The sequence below is a fragment of the Anopheles funestus genome, chromosome 2RL, assembly GCF_943734845.2.
Source record: "Anopheles funestus chromosome 2RL, idAnoFuneDA-416_04, whole genome shotgun sequence".
In the NCBI taxonomy this organism is placed as follows: domain Eukaryota; kingdom Metazoa; phylum Arthropoda; class Insecta; order Diptera; family Culicidae; genus Anopheles; species Anopheles funestus.
The window spans coordinates 35,431,370-35,454,222 of NC_064598.1; the positions used below are offsets into that span (position 1 = coordinate 35,431,370).

Genomic DNA, 22,853 nt, shown 5'->3' on the forward strand with positions numbered 1-22,853 from the left:
ACCTTATGGTTTAACCTCTAAGGTCACGGCCATTTCTGACTTACTAGACTTGTTTTAACACATAGCGGGATAGTCAGTTCTTGCTACGGGATACGCGGTCCAGATGGGATTTGATCCCTGGTCCTGTCATGTAGAACCGGCGCCGTTTGTTTCGCCGGTTCTATTTGGTCGAACTTGAGTCAATTGTATCATTTCCTATAGAGGCATTTATTTCTTACCATCAACGGTTTACAGTTAATATGTCCATTCGCCTTTGGAACTGTCATTTCCGAGCTGCACGGATAATGGGGACAGCCGGATAAAAGGTACCCGGATAATCGCGCTCCACTATTACTATACTATTTTTTTAAGCAATTTATAAATATATCGATAAACGCAAAAATAAAAATATAAAATAATTATAAATTTATGGATAACTCATATAATCTCAACATCGCTCACCTTTAAACGTTGGACAGATATTGCAATTTGATTTTCGTAACAGTTCTTATCCTTCTGCACAATAATCCCGACCACTTATGTAAGTTTCTTGTAAACAAAATACATTCCCACGCCAAACGTAACAACAAGCAAAAGCACTCCATAAGGAAACGAGAAATAATAGCTTCCTTCCGTCGCCAATCGGTGACTTACTTACCTGACGTAATCCACTTCCCGGTTTGCACTTGATTTTGTTCTGTTTCTATTCCGCAACCATCAAACCGTCAAACGCGGTCAATTCCGACCCACCAAACAGCACAGCAGGGTACCCCCGATATCTGATTAACGGTAGGAAAATGGTGGCCCAAGCCGAAGCAAACCACTTTTGCGGGACACTTTTACCATCTATTACCCAACCCTGCCAATCCCGGTGCTACCATTTTGGCAAAGTTGCGTGGAGATATTTTTATTATTCTCTGTTTTGTGCGAAACCCTACTTTTTTCTGTTTGCAAAACAGATGCTGGGTAAAAATAAATGGATATCTTTCATCGAGCACACGTACACGCGTGAGGTGTGCTTCGGCACAGTTAGAAAAGAGGGAAAAATGTAAACCCAAAAATGAAAACAAAAAATCGAAACAGATCTCACACAGTTTGCTGGAAGCATGCCGCCGGCGATACGATCGAGTCCCGAGCGGAAAGAAAGAAAGTGAGCTAAAGCGGAGGGTGCGAAGAAGGGAGGTCTAGAAAACTGCCCGATCAACCGGTGCAAAACAAGTGTCCCGAAGCGAGTTACCCAAACGGTGACGAACGACATTCGAAGCAGCGAATTCCCGCTGGAGTTCAATTTGGAGCGCCAATGTCGGAACCGGAGGACCAGTGCACGGCGGGTGAAAGGCAACCCTGGTTGGCTGGAAGGGGAAGTGTAGGATGCGGAGGCGAACAGGCGCAATCGAAGGGATCGTGTATGATCAATGAACAGAGCCAGTGTGCAAACGAGAGAGCACCGAAGAAAGTACGAACGTCCAGAGAGCTGGGAGTGAATAAAGATTAACCCTTAAGGAGGGTGTAACTATAGCATTATTCGGCAGTTGTTTGTAATACTAAGTATGAAAGATTGTAAGTGTGTTGGGAAAAGGTATAATTTAATACATTGAGATAGTAATGAAGAAAGGCGATATTGTAAAGTGCTGTATGTTTTGGTAGTCTGGTTTCATTTTAATGACATGATCAACCTTTAAAGATCATCTTTTTTTTTGCTCGTATAGTTATTTATAATTTTGTAAAAGTTCATGTCTGTTGAGCACAGCACAGCTTTATTGTTTTTACTATTACTTCCTTTTTATTTGTAGACTATAAGTTGAACGACTGAAGGATTAAACTAATTTGAAATGTACTGCAAATGGTAGACACCGTTTACAAAGAGAGTTATCTCAGAAGGTATGAAAAGGTCCAGAGAGACAGAAAGAGAGAGAGAGTGAGAAAGACCTTGCCACATACGGACTGATTGTGTCCATGTTGACACTGGCCGCCCTTGTTGTTCCGAAACGACCCAAAGGCCTGCAGCGAGGACTGTAGCAACTGAGGCACCGAATTCACCGGCGACCGCGAGTAAAAGCAAAAGTGTATGAAAACGAAAGCAAAAAGGGAGGGCAAAAAAAATGCACGCACTCAGCCTCTTTCACCGGTGGGGCCGTTTCTCGCGAGGGGAATATCCGTACACGCGGTGAACGCCGGTGACGACGCGGTGGTTGCGGTTTTGTGGTTTTGCGCGCGCCGTAACGGATATAAATTGCTTCTGCACCCTATCGGACTGTTTTAGTTCGGTTCCTTCGGTTGGTCGGATAAAATCGTACAAACTAGTGCAAACACCACAACAACAATCCACGTGCTTTCTTTGTGTGTTTTTTTAAACATGTGCAATAGACTGTTCGATGGTAGCAGGTTGTTTGGATTCTAATGAAATTGCCGGCTTTTGAAGTTTATTATTGAAGAGTGTTTCGTATAGTGCAGACTTTTGCTTCAGGAACTAGTGTGCATTTAGAGGATAATTATTTCACACGTGTGTAAAGTGATCGTTTGAAGCAAGGGTGAGTGAGTGATTTAATCGCAATTAAGTGTAACTGTGCGCTCGCTAGACATTTGATCTATCAAACAAGCTTTTCGTGACAGTGTAATACTGAAAGTGAAATCTCGTGTTTTATTTGATTTTTATTTTAGACCGAACTGAGCAGAACAGAACTTAGTAGTTTGGAGTAGGATAATATCAAATGTCAAAAGAATGATCAGAATGGTGAGTATCTTTTATGTGTGTAGTGAGAAAAGTTTAGAAAGCCATTGGTTTCGAATTAATTATGGGTTTGCAAAGACATTCTGTAATTTTTTAAAAATATGGTGCAAATATATCTGGTCGAACCAATCAAATTGACCACGGTCGTTCAATAGTTTTACCAATGTTGTTTATATAAATTGGGTTCTAATTCCATTGATCTTAGTTCGTCCTTGTCAAATGTGATTTGATTTTCCTGATCGATAAGCGTCAGAGAGATTATAGTTAGAATTAAAAAGTCATTGTTATCAAACATTTAAAAGATGAATGTCTGATGCACGTTATCAAAAATAAAAAAACATATCACTTTCTTCCGGGTCGACAAGGTTTTACAAGGGTTCGTCGCTGACATTCTTTAATGTGTGCATTGTAGTCTTTTGTTATCTTACCACAATAAGCGGCTTTACGCTTTAGTGGGAGAAATCTTTGTCAAACGAATCATTTTCCAAAAGTATTTTTTTTAAATAATTTTTTATTTGTTTCTTATGGTGATGCAATAATGTTATAAAAAGAAAATATCATGTTTCGACAAGTTTAGTTAAAACAGATTCGCGTAAAACTATCATTCTCATAATCATAATCTAATGAGATAACTGAACCAATAAACAAAAAGGCAAAGTAAAAAAATAGCACGCTAAAAGCTTTCAACTTCTTGGAAGGAAATCACAAAACAGCCATTAATCGTATTCAATCACTTCGTTTAGCCTAGCTGCGTCCAGACTTGAACCATTTGGACAAATGTCTTCCGTTTTTGTCCCCACATGTCTGCCATGGTTCGTTTCGAACCCAACCGCTTTTCCCTCCCCTTCCCCAATCAAAACTCTCCTTTCCCCTCCAAACTGCCGAGACTGGCAAACGGATAGATCGATTGCACATTCCGTTTTCACTTTTAATAATCAACGATCGATAATCGCCAGCATGATAAACGACCTGCCCGGTTCAGACAGGGAGCAATGTTGAAGTAGAGTAATCGAGCGTAAGCGGATGAAGATAAGGTAATAACCCCCGTCGTGTATGAAAAAAAACGCAATCGATTACACAATCCGGGACCGTGCCAGGTCCTTCTGCGACGACTTTGTGTCGATTTTGAAGCTTTGCGTCATACGCGTACAGCAGCATACGCAAGATCGTAGCTGCAGCTGGTGTCTGGTAATGTCCTTCGCATTCGGCCAAATCACACATATTATGATCCAAATCCAGCAAAACGGAGCCACTAATGTCTCTCATTTCGATTTACCCGTGGCCAAAAGGGTACACGATCGTCAAGAGCGGAAGGGGTGGATGGTTTTCTTCATCGGCATAAAACCATCAACCCTTTCATCAACCGATACCGAACGGTTTAATGGTAAGAGAGGAAGTATTAAAGTAAAAGAAAAATGCAAAATTTTCTACGGAGCTAGTTAGCATGCCAATGCTCCGAATTTGATTTTGCCCCCATACGCGGCATACCATCAGCGAGGCCTAATTTGGAGATCAGTGTCCGAAAAAGTCGAGCTGATCGTGCATGTGTCCACATAAAGACGGTAATGCTTCAATTTTCATCCCATCCACTAGCCGTAAATGGGAAGTGAAAAGAAAAGAAAAATATTACGCCTGATCGACCATCGTATCTAACCGCCAAGGCCAGATGGGAAGGAAGTGGGAAAAATGAAAATCTTCCTCGTTATATTTAGTAAACAAATTGCCATTCGATGTGGGAAGCTTTGCTGGTACCAAAAGGAGAGGGGATGAAGACTACAACGGAACGGAAAAGAAAAGTGACAATGGTCAGTTTTATGCTGTGCTGTCCGCTTCCCATACCAATTTTTGCTACATTTTCCGTCCATTCATTGTCGATGCGCGTACTTCGATCCGGACCATTGATCGCTTGATCGTTTGTTGATCGTGCCCCGTTCATTCATAAGAGTTACCCCGCTACAAACGCTAGATGAATGAGCTGTGGATCATGGGTTTCTTTCACAAAATTGTCACTACGGAGAAGTAAAAAAAAAGCAACGTGTGTCCGGTATGGGGAATGACCGCGCAATGTTTGACCAATTACCATTTTATGCGCACGGTTGATTGGTATAATTTGAGCAAACACTTTTTAGCATCCCTTTTGTCACCTGTACCGCCTGCCAGCGGAACCGTTAATAGGACGTAAGCTTTAACGTGATAGGGAAGCGATTTAAACGACTCAATCGAGCGTTTTTTTCTTTCCATCTGCATGATAAATTGCACATGACACGTGGTGGTGGTTGTACAGCCCTTTGGCGCGGCTCGCAGGTGAAATGTTTTGCATATGGAAGTAAAAATTATGCCCAATTTTTCCCAGACGATCCGTTTTGCCCGATGCCCGCCCGTAGCGGATGTGGATTTAAATAATGTCTTCTTCCCTTCGCTTGTTTGTACTCGTCTTTCAGTGCACTTCCGGTGCGTAGCTTTACGACCGCAAATAAGAGCAATGAATCAATAAACCATCACATTGCCGGTTCGTTTGCACGTGTTTGTTGCCAAAAAGGGAGGGAAAAAACAAAACATACCAGCTTGTTCCGGGTCGGACAGTTTTCACACAGGTTCGTCGCTGACATTTTCTAATACGCGCATTGAAGTCTTTTGTTACTCGACCGCAATGAGCTACTTTACACCAATCGAATAGCGATTAACAGTTTCTTTTTTTTTGTTTAAGTGTTACTATTTGTTGTATAAATACCAAATACCGCATTTGGATTGATTTTTTTTGTATAAAATACACCAGATAATTGAGCAGTTTAGATAATTAGAAACACTTTTTCCTGCCCTAACGTAATTCCCGATCATTTCCGTCAAAATGTTGTGACGTTGTGTGATGTTGAGAGAAAAATGTATCCACTTCCTTTCCTGCTTTGCTATTGCGATTTAACAAGAATGTCATTCTGCTTTTTTTGTTTTGCTCAAATCAATCAAACAACCCCCTTCTGCAGTTGTAAGACAAAAAAAAACTGTCAATCGGAAACAACTGACGTGTCTCTTTTAGTCTTGCGAATTGAAGGGAAATTAGTTGTTTTGTCGATTTGCGTGTTTGCTTGTTCCGGAGCGCACGTTGCTTTCTACCCATCAGCATTTAGTTTTGCAATGCAGCCAATAGGGGTCCAACATTCCCTTTTTTAGCGATCGCAATAGTTAGCGGATTTAAATGGTCTCTCTGGACTTTTTTTTATGTTATGACACATACAATGACTGCACGTCTTTCTCTGTCCCGGAATTGTGTGTTCTGTTTCGAAGACGAAAGAGGTATGCAGTGTTTTCCTAACGGCAGGTGCAAGATTGAGATTTGTAAAGGAATGTGTTGATTCATCCTATCAAACGATTGCAGCAGTAAGCGATTTGGTGTGATGATTAATCGTTGGTTCGTTCGGTGGGGTATGATGCATTGAGGCAATGGGGACGATGGACCGCTATTTACGTTGATACTATGCTTTGATGTAGTGAGCTTTACACGCCAAAACGAAGCCGCTGTTATTGCTTGTGACACTAATGAGCGTATTGCCTTTTGTGTGCAGGGTAAATTATAGCTCAGCTTTTTTTTTGTTCTTAAGTCGATGTTTTAATTCGAACCCTTTACACGCTTTCGCAGATCGGTTCCTTCACGAAGCGGTTCACAAAAGCTGAGAAATAAAGTTCATTAATCAATACATCAACAAAACAAAGCAATATAATTTTCATTCCTTTCTTGCTGAAGGTCGGAGTGAATACAAGAATGCATTCACGGAAAGATTAAGCAATGTATAAGCTCTAGAAAGTAAGCTCATCAACAGTGTTGCAAACTTGCTGACTTGCAGTTGGGGAGATGCAAAAAAAAACACACACATTAAAACGCAACCTGCCCCCAAACCGGTGGCCCTGTGATGAAAGCGTCCAGTCAGCGGGCAACATTGTGTGTCGAGTGAAATGGTAGACGGTTAGGCCACGACCGGACACAGGTGACAGTACAAAATGCTTCCTTACCGAACGGCTTGTACCGTGTGCGTTGCAAACCAACGGGGCCAATGAGGAAATGTGGAGCGATTATTGCAAAACTGTGATCATAAAAATTACTTCACCGTCCGTCGATCCCTTTTTTCGCTCCATGTGTGTGTGTGTGTGTTAGCATTTTCCCCCCCCGCTATCTAACTACCCCCCAAACAACCCTTTACATTTGTGCGACGGTTGGCTTTCAACCGGTCCGCCCTAGACCAAATGGTGGTCCAGGAGTTCAACGACAAAGCTGCATTTTCTTCCTTCCGTCCTTCAGCCCGGTCTGGCGTGTTCGGTCGTTACGGACGGGTCCAGTTTGTCTGTAGACAGCTCGCGGACAGGTTTCGGACGGCCGGTGATGAACGTAGTTAAACGAGAGAGACACATATAGCAAGCAAAAAAAAACAAAATCAACCACAATAATAAAAATCCGTAGAAAAGAGCAGAAAAAGCAAACGGTTAAAGAAAACTAAATCAGAGTACGAATCGGATAGCTGGGGCCCGGAATAACGACGGCGTAAGAAAGTACGCTCCCTGCACTACACGGGCCGGCGCTTGTGTCCATTTAAAAACTACCCGATGGTCATACATATGTGGTGTGTTCGGAGCCAAACACACACAAAGCTTACGCCCGGTCGGACGGTGTGGCGATCACCTGCAAGCCCAGTAGCCCTTTCCACCGTTCCCGGAGGGTCGCTTGCAAACAAAGATCTTTTCCACAGCGAAAGGCCTGACGATAAGAGCAAAACACGATCGAACCGATTGACTTCGGTTCGTAATTCCTGTATCGGCTATACAGGCCAACATAACAAAAAAAAAATCGAACAAAATTCGCTTCGGCATTTTGGTCGCTGTTTGGTCTCACTCACTCGGAAAGGAACGCGTCAGCGGTACGAATTACAAAATAAAAAAAAAACACCACTTCTGGTTGTGATTTTATTTTTCTTCCTGGTGTTGTTTGCTGTGAAAGTGAAAGTGGTCCGATTCGGATCTGGGCATTCTTGTTCCCGTGCGCGTTGATCGATTCGGTTGCGTGTCCTTCTTATCAGCATTGAGCCCCACCGGTTGACCTATGGCAGCAAGGAAAGTGGGCAAATTTATCGACTATTTCCAGTTGCTTAAATCTATTTATTCTGTTTGAACGTTTGAACTTTGGCTTAAGGAAAGAGAGGGGGGGGGGGGGGGGGGGACGGTTGGAAGTTACGGGTGGTATGAAATCTATAATTTATGGTCCACCGGAATGGTGTTGGAATGTGGCAGAACACTTCGCCCGGTCAAAGTTATGTTGCACTTCCCTTGGAGCTGTTGAAATAGCAACCAAAATTGCCATGTAATTTGGTGTTGTTAATCAATTGGAGATAGCGTTTGCATGATATGTTAGGAAGTCCATTACGGGAGTTTGTTTTCTTTTAATATTCCTTTTTGTTTTGTCTGGTTTAAAGGTATTGATGAAGTTTTTTAAGAAGATATTTAAAATTCTCGCTAGAGGGGACTCACAAAGGTATCTTTTGTTTAAAAGCTTGAATCTGTAGCTGCAAGTATGTTAAGCCATTTTTGTTTTTGGTTTTAAAGCTGGCATTTATTATGAACTTTAAACATTTTTTAACATTAACATTTTTCTTTATGCTTTAACATTGATGCTTTCAATTTAAGTAACTCTCTATTCACCTGTAAATCTTCTCACTCAAATTATATAAACCATATCATAAGCTACAGGATGGCCTTCACTTATATTTCTTATTGAAATCTCCTCGTAAAGTACAGCTAAATGCACTTGCATCAACCATTTTAACGTCCTTTCGTTACATCCTTTCTCTTCGTTCGTCTTCGTCTACCACCAACGAGAGCTTTCAATCGTAATCATATACTGTTCAGAGTTTTCGTTGCTTTCTTTAGCTTTCAAAACGGCCATGGTCCAACGATCATTACTAATCAACCTCGGATTCTCATCATTAACTCTTTGCATTTAAAAACTGGTGGTTTATGTCCTTTTTGGAGTTTTATTGTTTTTTGTTTTTGGTTTACAAATGTAGGTGTATACGATGGAAGGCAACTGACCAAGACCTGTTCACTTTCGCCTTCTTCTTTGCTGTGCAATCTTTCGTATCGAAGTGAAATGAGTACGAAATGCGGCATCGTGACGTTATGCATAATGTCTTAAAGGAGAGCAGTAAAGTCAATGTGTTATTTTCTCGATCGACTTTCAAAGTCGACAAAGTATCATGAACTACCGAACTACCTTACAGCTACTACCATTACAAACCTACGTAATGGAGCACGTTTTTTTATTCTTTCTATTGCTTTGTGTACTTTCCTTGTTACACACAGAAAGGATTATACATGTTATGTAGTAATTTTACATGTCCATCGCCCATTCACGTGGGTTTCATCGGAACGATTATGTTTTAACATGACTTTTTTTTTCTTTTCGTTGCTCATTTATCAATGTGATTGTATGCTTCATTCCGGTAGTTTGCTTTCATTTTCGGTCGAAGGTGAAATGAAACCATTGTTTATTTTTACCGCAAACTAAACCACAGCCCCCCCGTTCTTTCGCATGCGGTGAAACACGGGCTACACGATGTAAGAAAGAGGCTCAACGTGTCCCCGTCAGCTAAAAATCCGTTCCAAATTTGGTTGACGAAGGAAGCTGAGGGCGTCCACAGGCCGGAATTATGACGCACGAGAGAGGCCCTTTTGAGTGGCCTTTCGACATACACACACACAAGTGCCGCCGTTGACATGAAACGCAAGCAAACAAGTAGCGATCAACTGGTTTTGGGTCGTGTTGGCCAGGCTAGTGTCGGGTGAAACGGAACAATGTTTTGGCGTTGTTACGGCGTAGGGATACCAAGGGACTGACGGTCGACACTCACCGGAAGCGTCGTTGTGTTGTGTTTCATGTCGTTTTAATTGGTTATCGCCTGCAAGGAATGTTCGCCCGACAGTGCGCCTGTGTTTGCGTATGTGTACGTACATGAATGGAATTGCTTCATCACAAGGGTGAGAGGCCTTTCAGCCAGATTGTTGTATGATGGCGATTTTTTGTTGCTGTTGTTTTGTGACGCTAAAAGAAAGCAGTACAATTTATTATGGCGTTAAACCTGATGGATTGATTTATATGCATGAAATTATGTTAACTGTTTGAGTGGTGGAGGATATAAATTCCTCACGTGCGAGCTGCTAGTCGAGGATCTTTGTCTTTTATGAACTGGTCGTCGAGTAATTCAGATATATTATTATAAACTGCTTGTTAACGCAAAATCATCTTAAAATTATATGCATTAATTATGCTTTCATGTGCCTCCATTTTTTCTACGCCTGATTCGCTTGTTGTGTAATTATTATGTATTATTTTCCTAGAAGTTTTCATAAAATCACTGAAATATTTTCCACTGCATCTGAAAATCCTGAAATACCAGAAAATGAATTTTTATTGTATTTTCTATTCGAAATAAGATAAATCATAAATTTGTTGATATCAACAAACTTAACTAAATTTTATTTAAAAATCGGAAAAATTAACTCATTTGTCGCCATTGTTACTCTATGCGAGAAAATGTTTTCATTAGCTCTAGACAAAGCTAAACAGATTAGTGCCAGAAGAAATTACCCTCCTAAGCGTATCGTTTTTAATCAGCTTTTCCCAACAGCAAGACAATCCCACACTAATTTTTCCTACGCCATTGAATACTGGTTTCATGCGAGTGCGTAAAAACAACTCACGCTCGATAATACATAAATTGCACGTCTCGATTAACTAATAACCTTTCCTTCAATAGCACATTTTGTACGTAATCTAATCGCGTCATCTAACAATCTGTATCTTCACGATCAGTGCCATGATCATCATCGTTATCCTGATCGCTGTCGCATCAGCGCGTGGAACCGGGTTTTTGGAAGAGTGCATCCGCTACTCTTGTAGGCTTCACTCCACCCGAACAATCACCGTCAGCGATTTAACACCAGCTTAGTGCCGTGATTGGTATAGTTTAGTTTTGTTCCCTCCCTGTCTCTCTCTCTCTCTTTCCCATTTTCACAATCACATCGCTTTTTTCCCTTCCCTTACATGTCGGATTTTTCCTTCTCCTGGTTTGTGGTTGGCTCTGCTGAGCGGAACTTACCTTAATCGTGGCCCAACGCGCGTGTGTCAAGCGTTGTCACGTTGAAGGTTGGTCCATGCGGGGTTGTCCTGCCATCTATTACCATAACAGCTCAAGATCGTGTTGTTTGCTTGCATCCTCCAGAGCTGCATAACGAAGAAGAAAAAAAACCTCGCCGACCAGTGAGTGTTATTTAATTTTCCACTTTCTTTTTACCCTACGGGGCTTTCCAATTCTACCAACGCACGAACCGGTTCGCCAGTGTCAAGGCGGTGTTTTGCGATCGCTCCGGATCTGCGCACTAATCACTCCTTAAATGCACTATTTAACGTGCCGCAGCACAGGTTATGGAATGTGTGCAGGGCACTTTTCGCGTCACCAGCTGTATTTGTGGCTGGTCCTCTCAGTGGGGGTTTGTTTTCTTTCCAAAACTCGATCGAATGGGCTCCATCCGTAGGCTGCGTACGTGTAAAGCTTTACCTCAGCTGTAAACGCCCGACAGTATGCAATGCCGTGTACAACCGTTCACGACACAAAACTTTGCCTCTCATATTCTGTATCGTTTTGTTTTTCAATTTTTATTTCAGGTACGTTTGAATTTGATCGTTTGGATTGGTTGCTGTGCCTGTTTGCTACTGCAGGCACCTTGGGTTGTGGCGGCAGGGCATGATCCACCGCCCGGGAACCGACCCATCCAGCTGGAAGATATCGAGCGGGACAATCTCAACAGTGAACGGCAAGTGTTCAAAAAGGAAGCCATCGCTCAACAGCAGCACCAACATGGAGCTAGTTCGACCCAAAGCAACAATCACTACACGGTCCAGATACAGCACCATCCGGGCAGTGCCGCCGGTACGCACAGTTCCGTCAAATACGTAACACCACTTCCGGTTCCAACGCAGACGCTTACCTACACGAAAGGTATCGGTACACGATCTTGGAACTAAACGTAAGCACTCGCATCACCATATGGTACTAATCGATCTCTCGTTGTTGTTTTAGATCATGCCGTACCGCAACAGTACGTCAACATCCCGCAACAGCAACCTTCGTCCCAGCATCATCAACACCATCAACAGGTACCGCAGGTGCATGAGGATCATTCCACCTACACGGTTCCATCCCGCCAATCGCTACTGCAACCCGTTATCGGTGGAGGTGGTCCGGCCTCCCCCTATCTGACACCGCAACCGCAGTACGTGTATGTGCAGGCCCGACCCCAACAGCTGCCACAGTATGCGGCCGACAACAATCTGCCCCAATCGCTGCTACACATCCTGCCACAAAATTCGCAGTAAGTGCGATTGATATTGGAATTAGATCCACAAAAACTATGGTTCGAAGGTTCCGTTTGGAAGGTGAAATGGGTGGTCAATGAATCGCCTTCTTCACCAGGGTCGTGATGAAACAAATCGGTGTCAGTGTCAGTGGAATCGCGTGCCGAAAGCTGTTTAGTAAAATACCATCTCAATATCGTCATGATGGGTTTTAAATGTACTTCCTTCCTGTCTGTTGAATGGGAAATGGCATCTTCTCTTCGTCTTGCTTTAAACATCGTTGATGCTCACTTCACAAGTATTATTTTACCGCGATCATAAGATTGACCGGTAGAAATACTGATACACAGCAATTGTAGTGTCATTTTGTGACAATGTTTTATGTTTCATAAAATGGCGTGTTTGAACATCCTGTTCCGCTTCGTACGTTAATGTCCTGATGCAGCCTCGATCATAATCACGCACGCTAAAAGCTCATACGACTGACATGCCCGGTAACATTAATAATCGCGACCCATTAGTTACGATACAAGTACTGTTTAATTGCTTTTTGACTAAAACCGCACCGTACAACCGGGTTTCATGCAAAACGATAAATTACGTCACGGAACCAATGAGCAGGAGTGGAAGCTGTGTTTCGCGCCCGTTAAGTCAATATTTTCCCATGCACTTGTGGGTCGCGAGTAGCGTTTTACGATGCGTACCGTGGTTACAGATCGTTGTTGATAAATATTTGTGTATGGATTAAAATGGTTACAATGTAACATTTGTCATGGAATGGAAGATTGGGAAGGGAAGCCTTTTTTTCGGTTGTTGTTTTGTTTTTGAACATATTAAGTGTGTGTTTTCTTACACTTGCTACTTGGGAAATAGTACCCATTTAAGAAGTTTATTTTTAATCTATTTAATATTTTAATCATTTTTTAAAGCATTTTTCTTCATAGAAAAAAGCTCCTTGCATTTCATGAAGTTTACATAACGAACCAGAATATGAAAGTGTAATAATGAGACAAATTAACTCGCTGCATCATCATCATCACATTTGCCTACCGGTTCCTTTAGCAATGGGTGAAATCTCAACGGGTTGCGTATTAAAATTTTATTACGGGAATAAAATAAATTATTAATAAAAGCTCAATATACACCAATGCACCTAATGAAAACCTGTTAAACGCTACCTCTGTAATATGAATGACAGGCAATAGAAAGATGTTGTGGTGTAAATAAATTTCTAAAACTGTGAAAATATTGCCATAGCTTTAGAAAGACTCGTAGTGGACGTTGGTGGTCCGGTACTCATCTTTACCGTTCGGCTCGACATGTAGTAATGGGCTACAGTTACACGTACCAACATTAATTGCTCTATCGATTAAACGTTTTATTAATGCTGTGTGCAAATGAAAAATTAATCATCCATTGTTTTGCCATACGCATTCACTTCTATCCTCAATGTATGCGTTTTAATGCGAATCATTTATCGTCAAGAGTCATGTGGTTCGTTTGAAAAAGGGATTCCTTCCATTATGTTTAACCTTCCATTATTGCATAATTGCCATATGTTCGATCACATATTGTTTACGCTTCGCTTACACTAATTCTACCTTCAGTTTGATTCCGTTTTATGATGTATCCCGAAGCTCCCGAATCAGTAGCCGCCTGAGTGGCTGAGAAGAGTTTTATTTATGATCCTGCGCGTACATAGCATAAGTACCGGGAAGTACTTTGTAAGATCAAGCGAAAGGTAATGTCTAAGAAAATACACTCAAACCTGAGATGGTTTTACCTTTTGATTGATTGATCGCATTTCACCAGCGATCGATCAGCACCTCCGTTCCAAAAGCTTTGTGATGGAGAAGCGAAGTATAAAGAAGAAATGGCAAGTCATTTATCGTGTGAGATTTGCTTCACTCGTCGCATCCATAAATCGATTTATTGCTTCTGCCGTGCCATGCCGAGGGAAGTGGGGTGGTTTTATGTTGTGGATTTGTGAAACTACCAGCCTCGGCGGCTGTTTATTTGTTTCGTGGTGCATGATTTGTCCGGCTGTGCCTTTTTCTTATGGATCTGAAGACGATGGTATGGTGAAAAGGAAGCTTTGCCATTTTGTTTCTTTCTGGTTTTCTGGTCTTAAGAGTGACAGATTGGGAGCAACGTTCGAAAGGCCGTAAGGGTTTGATTAGGGTATAGATTGATGAACAAATTTCTTATTTGCTAGTGGTGTGCTTACATAATATGGCAATAAGGAACGGTAATCCATACCGCTGATGTTAGCGTTAGTTTGCTAATAATCTAAAGTTTGAAAAAGGATTTTTTTCTTCTCTTTCATCAGGAAGGTGTTAGTAAAATGGCTACTTTTGTCTGTTTTTTTTCTCGCTAAAATAACCCACCGCTTAACGGTGAAAATTACGCTGAAAGTGAAATGAAACTGATCGGGTACCATTCACGGCCGTCACCTAACCAACGCCCACTGGCCCAACAACAGCACATCGTAAGCTCCATTTTTTGCTGTACCAAAATTAACCATAATTACCCACAAACTACCCATAGCTGCGAACCTCCTAAAACCCACGAACGATTGCACCATTAAACGAGGAAAAACGATGATCATAAAATAAATAGCTTCCAGCCGTGTCGAGTCTTCAGCACGCAGACGGATTCAATTGCGGTCGGTTTATTGGTATCATTAGGTAGGAATCAGTGGCTGCATTTGCAGGTGCTAACTGGCACCTAAATTCGTTCTGTGTTTTTTGTATTTTCCTCCTTCATAGAAGAAAAAGACTATGATAGGGTGGGCGTCAACTGTTCGCGTCAGTAGCATAATCATCGAGAGCGACACAATGGAAGCATTTCGCTACGGTCACGGTGCCGTATTAGCAGCAGCCGATGTTAATGTGATGTTGGCGTAATTTCATTAGAAAATGGTAACCCTTCTTTCTAAGGTGGATGATCGGTTGCGGAACGGGTGAAGCTGATTTGTCACACCGTCCCATCCGTGCGAGTGCCTCTCGTTATGCATTTGAAGCATCTAGGTGTTAACGAGAGTGTAGGCATGATGTGTCACCGAGGTGTTTTGACACCTTAGTAGAACAATAGACCATGGCTGTCATCCACTAGTAGCTACTTAAGCTTATGTCAAAGCAGGGTGACAGTTGCGAACGATGTAATAAGGCAATGCATACACACTTACTCAATCGGTCACGGTGCTAGGATTAAATACAATCGTTCACTACAAACTTCCGATTGCTCGGGTGTGTTCAGCACGAAACATGGCACGTTACTTAACCCTCAAATTAAGCTGTCATTTTTGGTGCGAAATAAGTCCCCGCGAAAGCTTCGATGTTATGCCATGTGGTTGAGGTTATGTGTGCAAATGGTTTACAGCTTGAATATCAAACAAAAAATGCCTAATATAATCTCAATTTATTAGACATATTTTACGAAAAACCCAGCACTGTTTGCTACAGTGAGAAACTTCTCACTAAAACTATGCAAAGCAAAGGCAGTGCTCCGTTTTACGAAGCCATTTGAATAAGAAAAAAAAGGAGCGGTAGGTTCGTCGTCTAAAACACTAATTTAATCTGGCATCCAACTCTCTTTCTATTCATTTTGCACTTAAAGCCGCGATCCAAGAAAAAAGCCAAAAATAAGGCGTCTTATGCAGATGATGGTAGCCGGTGTAATCGCACCGGTCTCATCTTCACCAAGGGAGAATAATTAAAAGTTTGCAATTACAACCTGCGGTGTGTGTTTGTGTCGGTTTGTGGTTTGCTCTAATTATTGCCATTTTTGTGACGGCTGTGAAGGAGTAAGAAACCAAACACCCACTGATGAAGTTTTTTCCCGATCCGTTTGCAAAGTTACTACAATTTTATGTTAGCTGCAGATAGCCAACACGCTTCCTCTTATCTTTAGTGCAGCGGGGATTTTTTGTGGTTGCTTTTTACTATTGCTCATCTATGGGTGTGATGGCGATATAACCGTTCGTAGTGCATCTGCATCATCGAGCGGGTTGCACTTATCTCGTTTCGGTCTACATTCATTCAACCGTTCATAATGGACACTCGCGGGTAGATACAAAAGGAAGGATGACGCAATTGAGCTTGCTTTCAGATCGGTTTTTGGTGTTTTGGTGATCTTGCTTTGCTGTTGCTTCCTTCACGAACATCACGGCTGGATGTGGATGCATTTGTAGCTTTTGTGTGATGGGTTTTTTTTTCTTCGGAATTTGAATTTGATAACCTGCAAACTACATTCCAAATTAAGTGAAATTGACAGAAGCTCGACATATTTGATAACAATTCGTTCCGATGAGTTTAAGCTCATTTAGATATCACTTACCGCCTAATAGTAGTTGAAGGTATATCAAACACTAAATGCTAACTTAATTAATTCCACTTGTGTTTGTGGTTCGACTTTTTGTTTTGCAGTCGAAATTATGCAAATCTGCAGCAACAAGATATTCACTTTCCCGTTTCATTTTTGTGTGGCTACCTTTTTTTTTTCTTCCAGAGCTTATATCATGATTCCAACGCCATACTACCAGCAGCAACCACACCACGTTCCATCGTCACCGACTGGTCCAGCATTGCCGTCTATCGCACCGGCACCATCATCGACACCGCCCCATTCCGCCCAGCAGCTGGCCGCGTATGTCAACGACCCGGACAACCACATCCAAACCTACTCTCACGGTGAAACTGGAGCACATTCACCGGGTGCCGGTCCCTCGACGGTTCAGCCTACGCCACAGCCCGACATCGTGTACGCAGCGTCCTCTACACCTGCCCCGCCCCGCCACCAATCACCTTCGACGGAGTTCTCCATCGTGAAGAGTGTTGAGCAGCCGGTCTACTTCTCACACGACCTTCCACCAGCGCAACCGAATAAGCATCTCCAGCTTGGGGACGGACCGCAGCAACAACACTACGGTGCACTACAGTTACACCACCCGACTGGAAGACCGTTTCTGCCACCACATTCTCCACCGCAGCAACTGCATCATCATGTTGCTCCCGTACCTTATCCGCCATACGTACAATCGCACGGACATGCAACGGCGGGACCGACCCATTCATTCGCTCCACAGTTTTATCCTTCACTCGCACACCCGAACAATGGAATATTGAACTACTACGGGGTACAGCATCGTCCACCTACTAGTCTGCTTGACTCGTACGTACCATCCTCGCTACAGCTTGCCAAAACGCCACTCTACACGACGAAGTTGACGCCGCACACGTACGCACCAGTGCATCAACCCGTCCATCATGCACATCCCCACCATCAGCGTGTACCGGCCCACTTCTATCAACCGGGCGTTCCGGTGTATCCGTTGAGTCCACTCCATACAACCGTTCTTCAACCGGCAGGTCATGTGCAGCCTCTGCACAGTGCCGCAACGCAACCCCTTCTTGGACATGTTCCATCGGGTCCGGCAACAGCACCCGGGTACAATACGATCGCCTATTCCGTGCCGCTAGCATTCACGAAAACATCCGCCCAGTACAAACGATCGCCGGGATTGTTTAGTGTGGCAGGATTTGCAAAATCAACTGGGTTGGCCACAACCAAACTGCAACCGGCAAAGCAGTTCCAATAGGCAAAGGAACCTGCGTCGGGTATAGTCGTTAATTTATTTAGTTGATAGAATAAAAATTGTTGCGAAAGTTGTTGTTGAAAAATTGTGGTGTGTAAAACTGATTTTTTTAATAACTAAATAATGAACGAATTTGAGCTGTGAATGTATCTTAAAAGTATAAACTATTGGTAAGTTCTTGACGTAGTCAATTAGCCGTAATCCATCGTCGACGTATCGTGGTATCTGTGATGTCCCAAACACCATGAGTTCTTGGCCAAGGCCTCCAAATTCGTTTTCAGGACACTCAGTCTAGGGCTGCAGTCCTCATTCCACGGCTGCATTCTCCGACAGGTTCGACTCCACCTGACCCAGCCAACGAGCTTTTTTCCAATATGGGTTCACAGAAATTGATGATTCCAAGATTCTGCTACTTGCATTACTCAAAATGCCCCCTGTGTTTGTTCTCCTTTGGTAAGCCACGAGGAGGAGGTGCGTTCTTGTTAGAGCTATGTACTCTGTTCACGTCTAGTTCACGTTCGCGTCCAACCACCCGTCTCATAGCATTCGCTGAAGTCATACAGATGCCGTCACACCTGCGCGTAGTGTTATCTGCAGCGTTGTTGTTGCTAGTAAACCGGATCTGGCACATCCTGGGCAACTCTCAACGGTGACAATTAAATGTGGTTCTCTACACCCAGTTAACCATCATCAGGCACCCTAAGCTTCATCTAGCCGCGGTTAACGGCCACTCTTCATTTCTCCTGTAACAGTACATACAGACTGAACTCTTTGACCATGCTAGACCTACGCTGAAGATAAAGTACATTTAGTTCAGAACGTTCCGCTACTCTTTGGACTACAGGTCTTAATGTCAGAGGCAGCCTCCTGTTTGACACCTGCTCAACTCTCTGTTCTATATCCAGCCTACGAGCTCACTGTGCTCCTCTGGGCCTCGTGCCGAATGGGTCGCTGACAAACACCTTTCTGGTGGAGCATGAGTCCGGCATCCTCATCACGTGCCCCAACAATCGTATCCTTTCGGCTTTGACAACCGTCAGGATATCTGCACCGCCAAACAGCTCAGCGTGGTCCATTCTCCTTCTCCAGTCTTGATCGCACACACCGCCAAAGATAGTCCTTACTCGTCGAAGTCGTCTTTCGAAGTCGATAGTCGAAAATGGCGAAAGCATTAGCGTCCTCCGCTATCATAGTCCAAGACTCATATAAGTAGAGGTCTACCGGACGTATCAGGACGTATTGCTGGAGTCTTCTGAATCTCAGGAATTTGTGGAGCCCGTAGTGATTGACACCACGAGTTCAAATCTCGCTGCAACCAACATCAATTCCATGCATTGTTAACGAATCTTCCGAAAGACAATTTAGTTTACCCCACATCGGAGGCTACTCAACTTCAGATAATCTTCTTCATAAAATACATTATCATTCATTGTTTGTTGTAAATCTAAAGGATGGCATTTTTTTTGACGGTACAATTAACTGCATTGTAAACGCATAACCGTTGCGCAAACACCCATTTCATTTGCCGCAATAATAAATGCCATCCGTTGCGCATGGTGCCATCGTAAAAGTGTGAAACGCACCCAATCGCATTTAATCACCGTGCTAGCGTCCCTAGATCACGCGATATGATCCATGTTTTTAGCGATCACCGCACACGGCCAGTGTAATTGCTTTACGATATCAACAAACCACCAGACACCCCAGTCCACGTTTGCGATTTACTTTCGACGCCGAGACGCGTGGTGGTGTGTGCCGCACCGTTATTTCTTTCGCTTTTTGTCGCGAAGAATTATCAACCCTGCCGTAGATCACCTTCGTTCTTATGCAATAGCGTCGCGTTCGCGCAATATCTTCACGATGTAATGCAGCCGTGTATTTTGTGTGCGCACTAATCCCATGCCCGGCGGTCGAAAGAACGATGATGCGATCGTGGATCAAGCGGGATCTCCCATAATCTCGTAAATACATCTCATCTCGTTTGGGATGATCGTTATGGTTGCTTCATTTTTTTTGCCATTTCGCACACATTTCTACCAATCGACTTTAGTGTTTTTTTAGCCACTTTCGCTTGTCATCCATTCTCGTTTATTATTATTTCGCCACAAAACCGTTTAATTGACCACTCTCGCAAAAGGGGAAAGGTACCCGTGGGAAGTGGGTCTACTGTTCGTGGTTTGGGCATGGGTGGCAGAAACTACGAAAGAACATCGGTACAAATCGGGAACAAGAGTTGCCCTATTCAATCATAAACTCTTTTCCCATCCTTCTTCCCGCCTCAAAAAACCCCTTTTCTCATAATGTCATAATGGGATGAACAAAAAGAAAAATGTAAACAGCAAGATTCACGATAAGCTCAAACATTTACGAACCACAGACACTCTCGGTGACGGGTGGTAGCGTGCCAGATGGAAAAGAAATTTTTATGAATAATTTTATTCACATTATTTTTCCCATTCCCATAGAGTGTATCATCATGACCTGAAGACATTAAAAAAAATCAAATCATGAACAACTGATTCGCAAAACGAAAATTGTCACAAAAACTGAACGAAGTACGAAAAATAGCATGCAAATGCAAAACTTGTTTTCAGCCATTTATCATATGTTCCGCTGCTGGATGAAAAGATTCATTGTGTGGAATATGTTTGATAAGAAAACAAAAAATACACAAATAAACTGTTTCATTTTGATGCTTTTTTTTAATTTCTAAACAATTCATAACATTTTTTTCGTCATAATTTAAATCCGTTACCACATACAAAAAAGGTATGAAACTATGTAAAATGCTGACCATTACTAAAGAAGATTGCGAAAAGCTTTAGCTTATGTTGAAATTTTTCCCACGAACTGATCGCACTGGGGTTTGTGAGATGACTTAACATTAACCCCTAACGCAATCCATTGACTTACAGAAGGAAAATCGAAGCTCCCAATCGGTTACTCCAAAAAATCAATTTACTGACATAAACATTCATCATCTTTACAGCAATGTGCGCGCGCACCCTGTATTTAAACGGCCCAGAAACAACACGTGTTTCCCAACAGTCGCAAACCGTTTTCAATGATCGGTGAACGATCATCGAAAGAAAGGAAGCGAAACAAGTGGATATGAACAGCAGCCTAACATCTTCATTCCTTGTCTGATTGATCGTCTTTGGCTGGGCGTTCGTTTGCAGCTAGGTGTTAGTAAACATAACCTACAAAGCGATGAGCTATGGAAAATAGAGAAACCATCCCGCCGATCGATTTTAGAAGAGAGATGTGCAGCATGAGTTTTTTTTTATTGGTTGGATGGGAAATGGCATACCCTTGAACCGGATTTGGGGGCCATGCGAAGAAAAGCATGGAAATGAACTGGAAAAAAACCCCTTCATCATCGTTTGTAAAGGGAAGATATTTAATTTTTTTTCAACGGTGAATTATTCAATCTTTACCATCGGTAGTGTCGGAAGGTCAAGAAAAAAAATCCGTTCGATCAGTTTATGCATTGACCTGACGATGATGACAACATAACGATTCGTTTACCGTTGGGAGGCTGCAATTATCGTCCCTTGCTGCCATAATTATCAAGAATTTACTCTTGTGTGTGTATGTGAGTCTGTGGTGTATGTGAACACGTGTACGGCTTTTATGTGACCTTAGGATGTTTTCGTTTTTCGCAAAGCGTGCTTTAAAATATGCGAAATAACGCGTATGGAACTGATTCGAAATGACCGACAGTGTTCAACGTCAATTATTTATATCCGGTGTGCGGAACGAAGCGTTGACTTCTTGAGACGGCTAAGAAACAATGTGGTACTGATACTTTCAGTAAAAGAATAAAGAATTCTTTTTAACGAAATTCAATATCCTAATAAATACTATTAGCTGCAAAAGATAAGCGCCTGAAGATATGCAATGTACGATTTTTGATACTTTTAAACTCACACAGCACCCTACATGCGAGGAGCTTGTTTTGAAACTGAAACAAAATTTGAACAAAACCGAATCGAAAGGTTACCAAATGAAGTGGCCAACACTAGTGAAATATTTACGCAATCTGATCTGATCGCAATTGAATCGCAAATCCCGCCAGTTCAAGGACCAATCGTGTTACTTGAGCAATTTTGTTTTTCATTTGACCTACATTCATTTAGTCCCATTTGGCAATAGACTTGTTTTTGGGGTTGGTTTGGCGTAATCGTTCATACTTTCTTCTCTCTGATTACATACCAACACACACACATGCCTTGGTTTACTAGGGGGTCGAATAAAGTTTCTGGAAAGCTGAATTATATCACAAATAAGAAAACAAAAACCACAGCGGATGCGGTGATCGGTATGTGGAGCAACACATCGAGAGCGCATTAGCTGATCCGTCACCCGTACTCGTGCACGTTCCCGATCGCACCATATCAAACGACTGATTGACTTTCGTTCACTAATTTCTGATGCAACTCGGACGCGGGACTGCACGGTCGCCGTAATTAATTGGAGTAGGTTTCCCTCCCCAAATGTAGCCGATCATGCTTCCTGCCCGTTGCCCAAACGGGAGCGATTAAATCATCGATTGTAAAATGATCCTCTCCGGGCACGATATGTGGGCTGAGGAAACCTTATTTGTTTCTGGGAGCATACTAATGCTTATATGCCACAGTGCCGGTGAAAGAATGGTGATGAAGTTGCATGTTGCAGTAAAGAGAATGGACTTCCATCGGTGGGAAAATTAGACACCCAAAAACAGCTAAAAGGGATTGAACGGTTATCAAACGAACCTGTCCATTACTCAGCTCAATCTTGATGCATTTTGTGCAGGAAGTTAATCCAATCTAGCCAATGTCATTGGAATCGATGTCTTGCGTTTAAATCTCCATTAAATAGTACTTCAACAAGAAAGAAAACTCTCGTGCTAATGGAAGGTTTCGTCTTAAGTAAACGCCTAAGTATACCAACAGTGCTGCAAACGATGGGTTTGAGGTTAAGATTAACTACACTCAATCGATTCGTGCAATCTCGCGTTGTTTGTAAAGCCGTTGCCGTAAACTGAAATTGGCAACCGGGATGGATGGAAATTGCTATTGAAATGGTAAACAATCTGCAGTACCTAGCGACTCTACCCATTAGCCCGCATCCAGTGACGCTGCAGCTTTGCAAAAAGGAATCATAATAGA

At 42.5% G+C, this 22,853-nt stretch overlaps 1 protein-coding gene across 1 annotated transcript; it reads left to right on the forward strand.

The window, feature by feature from the left end:
- The first annotated feature begins 1,746 nt into the window (after positions 1–1,746).
- On the forward strand, positions 1,747–17,776 carry LOC125774690 (uncharacterized). Its single transcript, XM_049444857.1, has 5 exons — positions 1,747–2,510; positions 2,641–2,713; positions 11,415–11,748; positions 11,830–12,121; positions 16,614–17,776. The coding sequence occupies exons 2-5, from the start codon at positions 2,702–2,704 to the stop codon at positions 17,701–17,703; spliced, it is 1,728 nt and encodes a 575-aa protein (XP_049300814.1). The 5' UTR covers positions 1,747–2,510; positions 2,641–2,701; the 3' UTR covers positions 17,704–17,776.
- Positions 17,777–22,853: the final 5,077 nt, after the last annotated feature.

Coding starts and splice junctions, on each gene's coding strand:
- LOC125774690 (XM_049444857.1), top strand. Junction 11,749..11,829: donor GACGCTTACCTACACGAAAG/GTATCGGTACAC, acceptor TTGTTGTTTTAG/ATCATGCCGTACCGCAACAG. Junction 12,122..16,613: donor ATCCTGCCACAAAATTCGCA/GTAAGTGCGATT, acceptor TTTTTCTTCCAG/AGCTTATATCATGATTCCAA.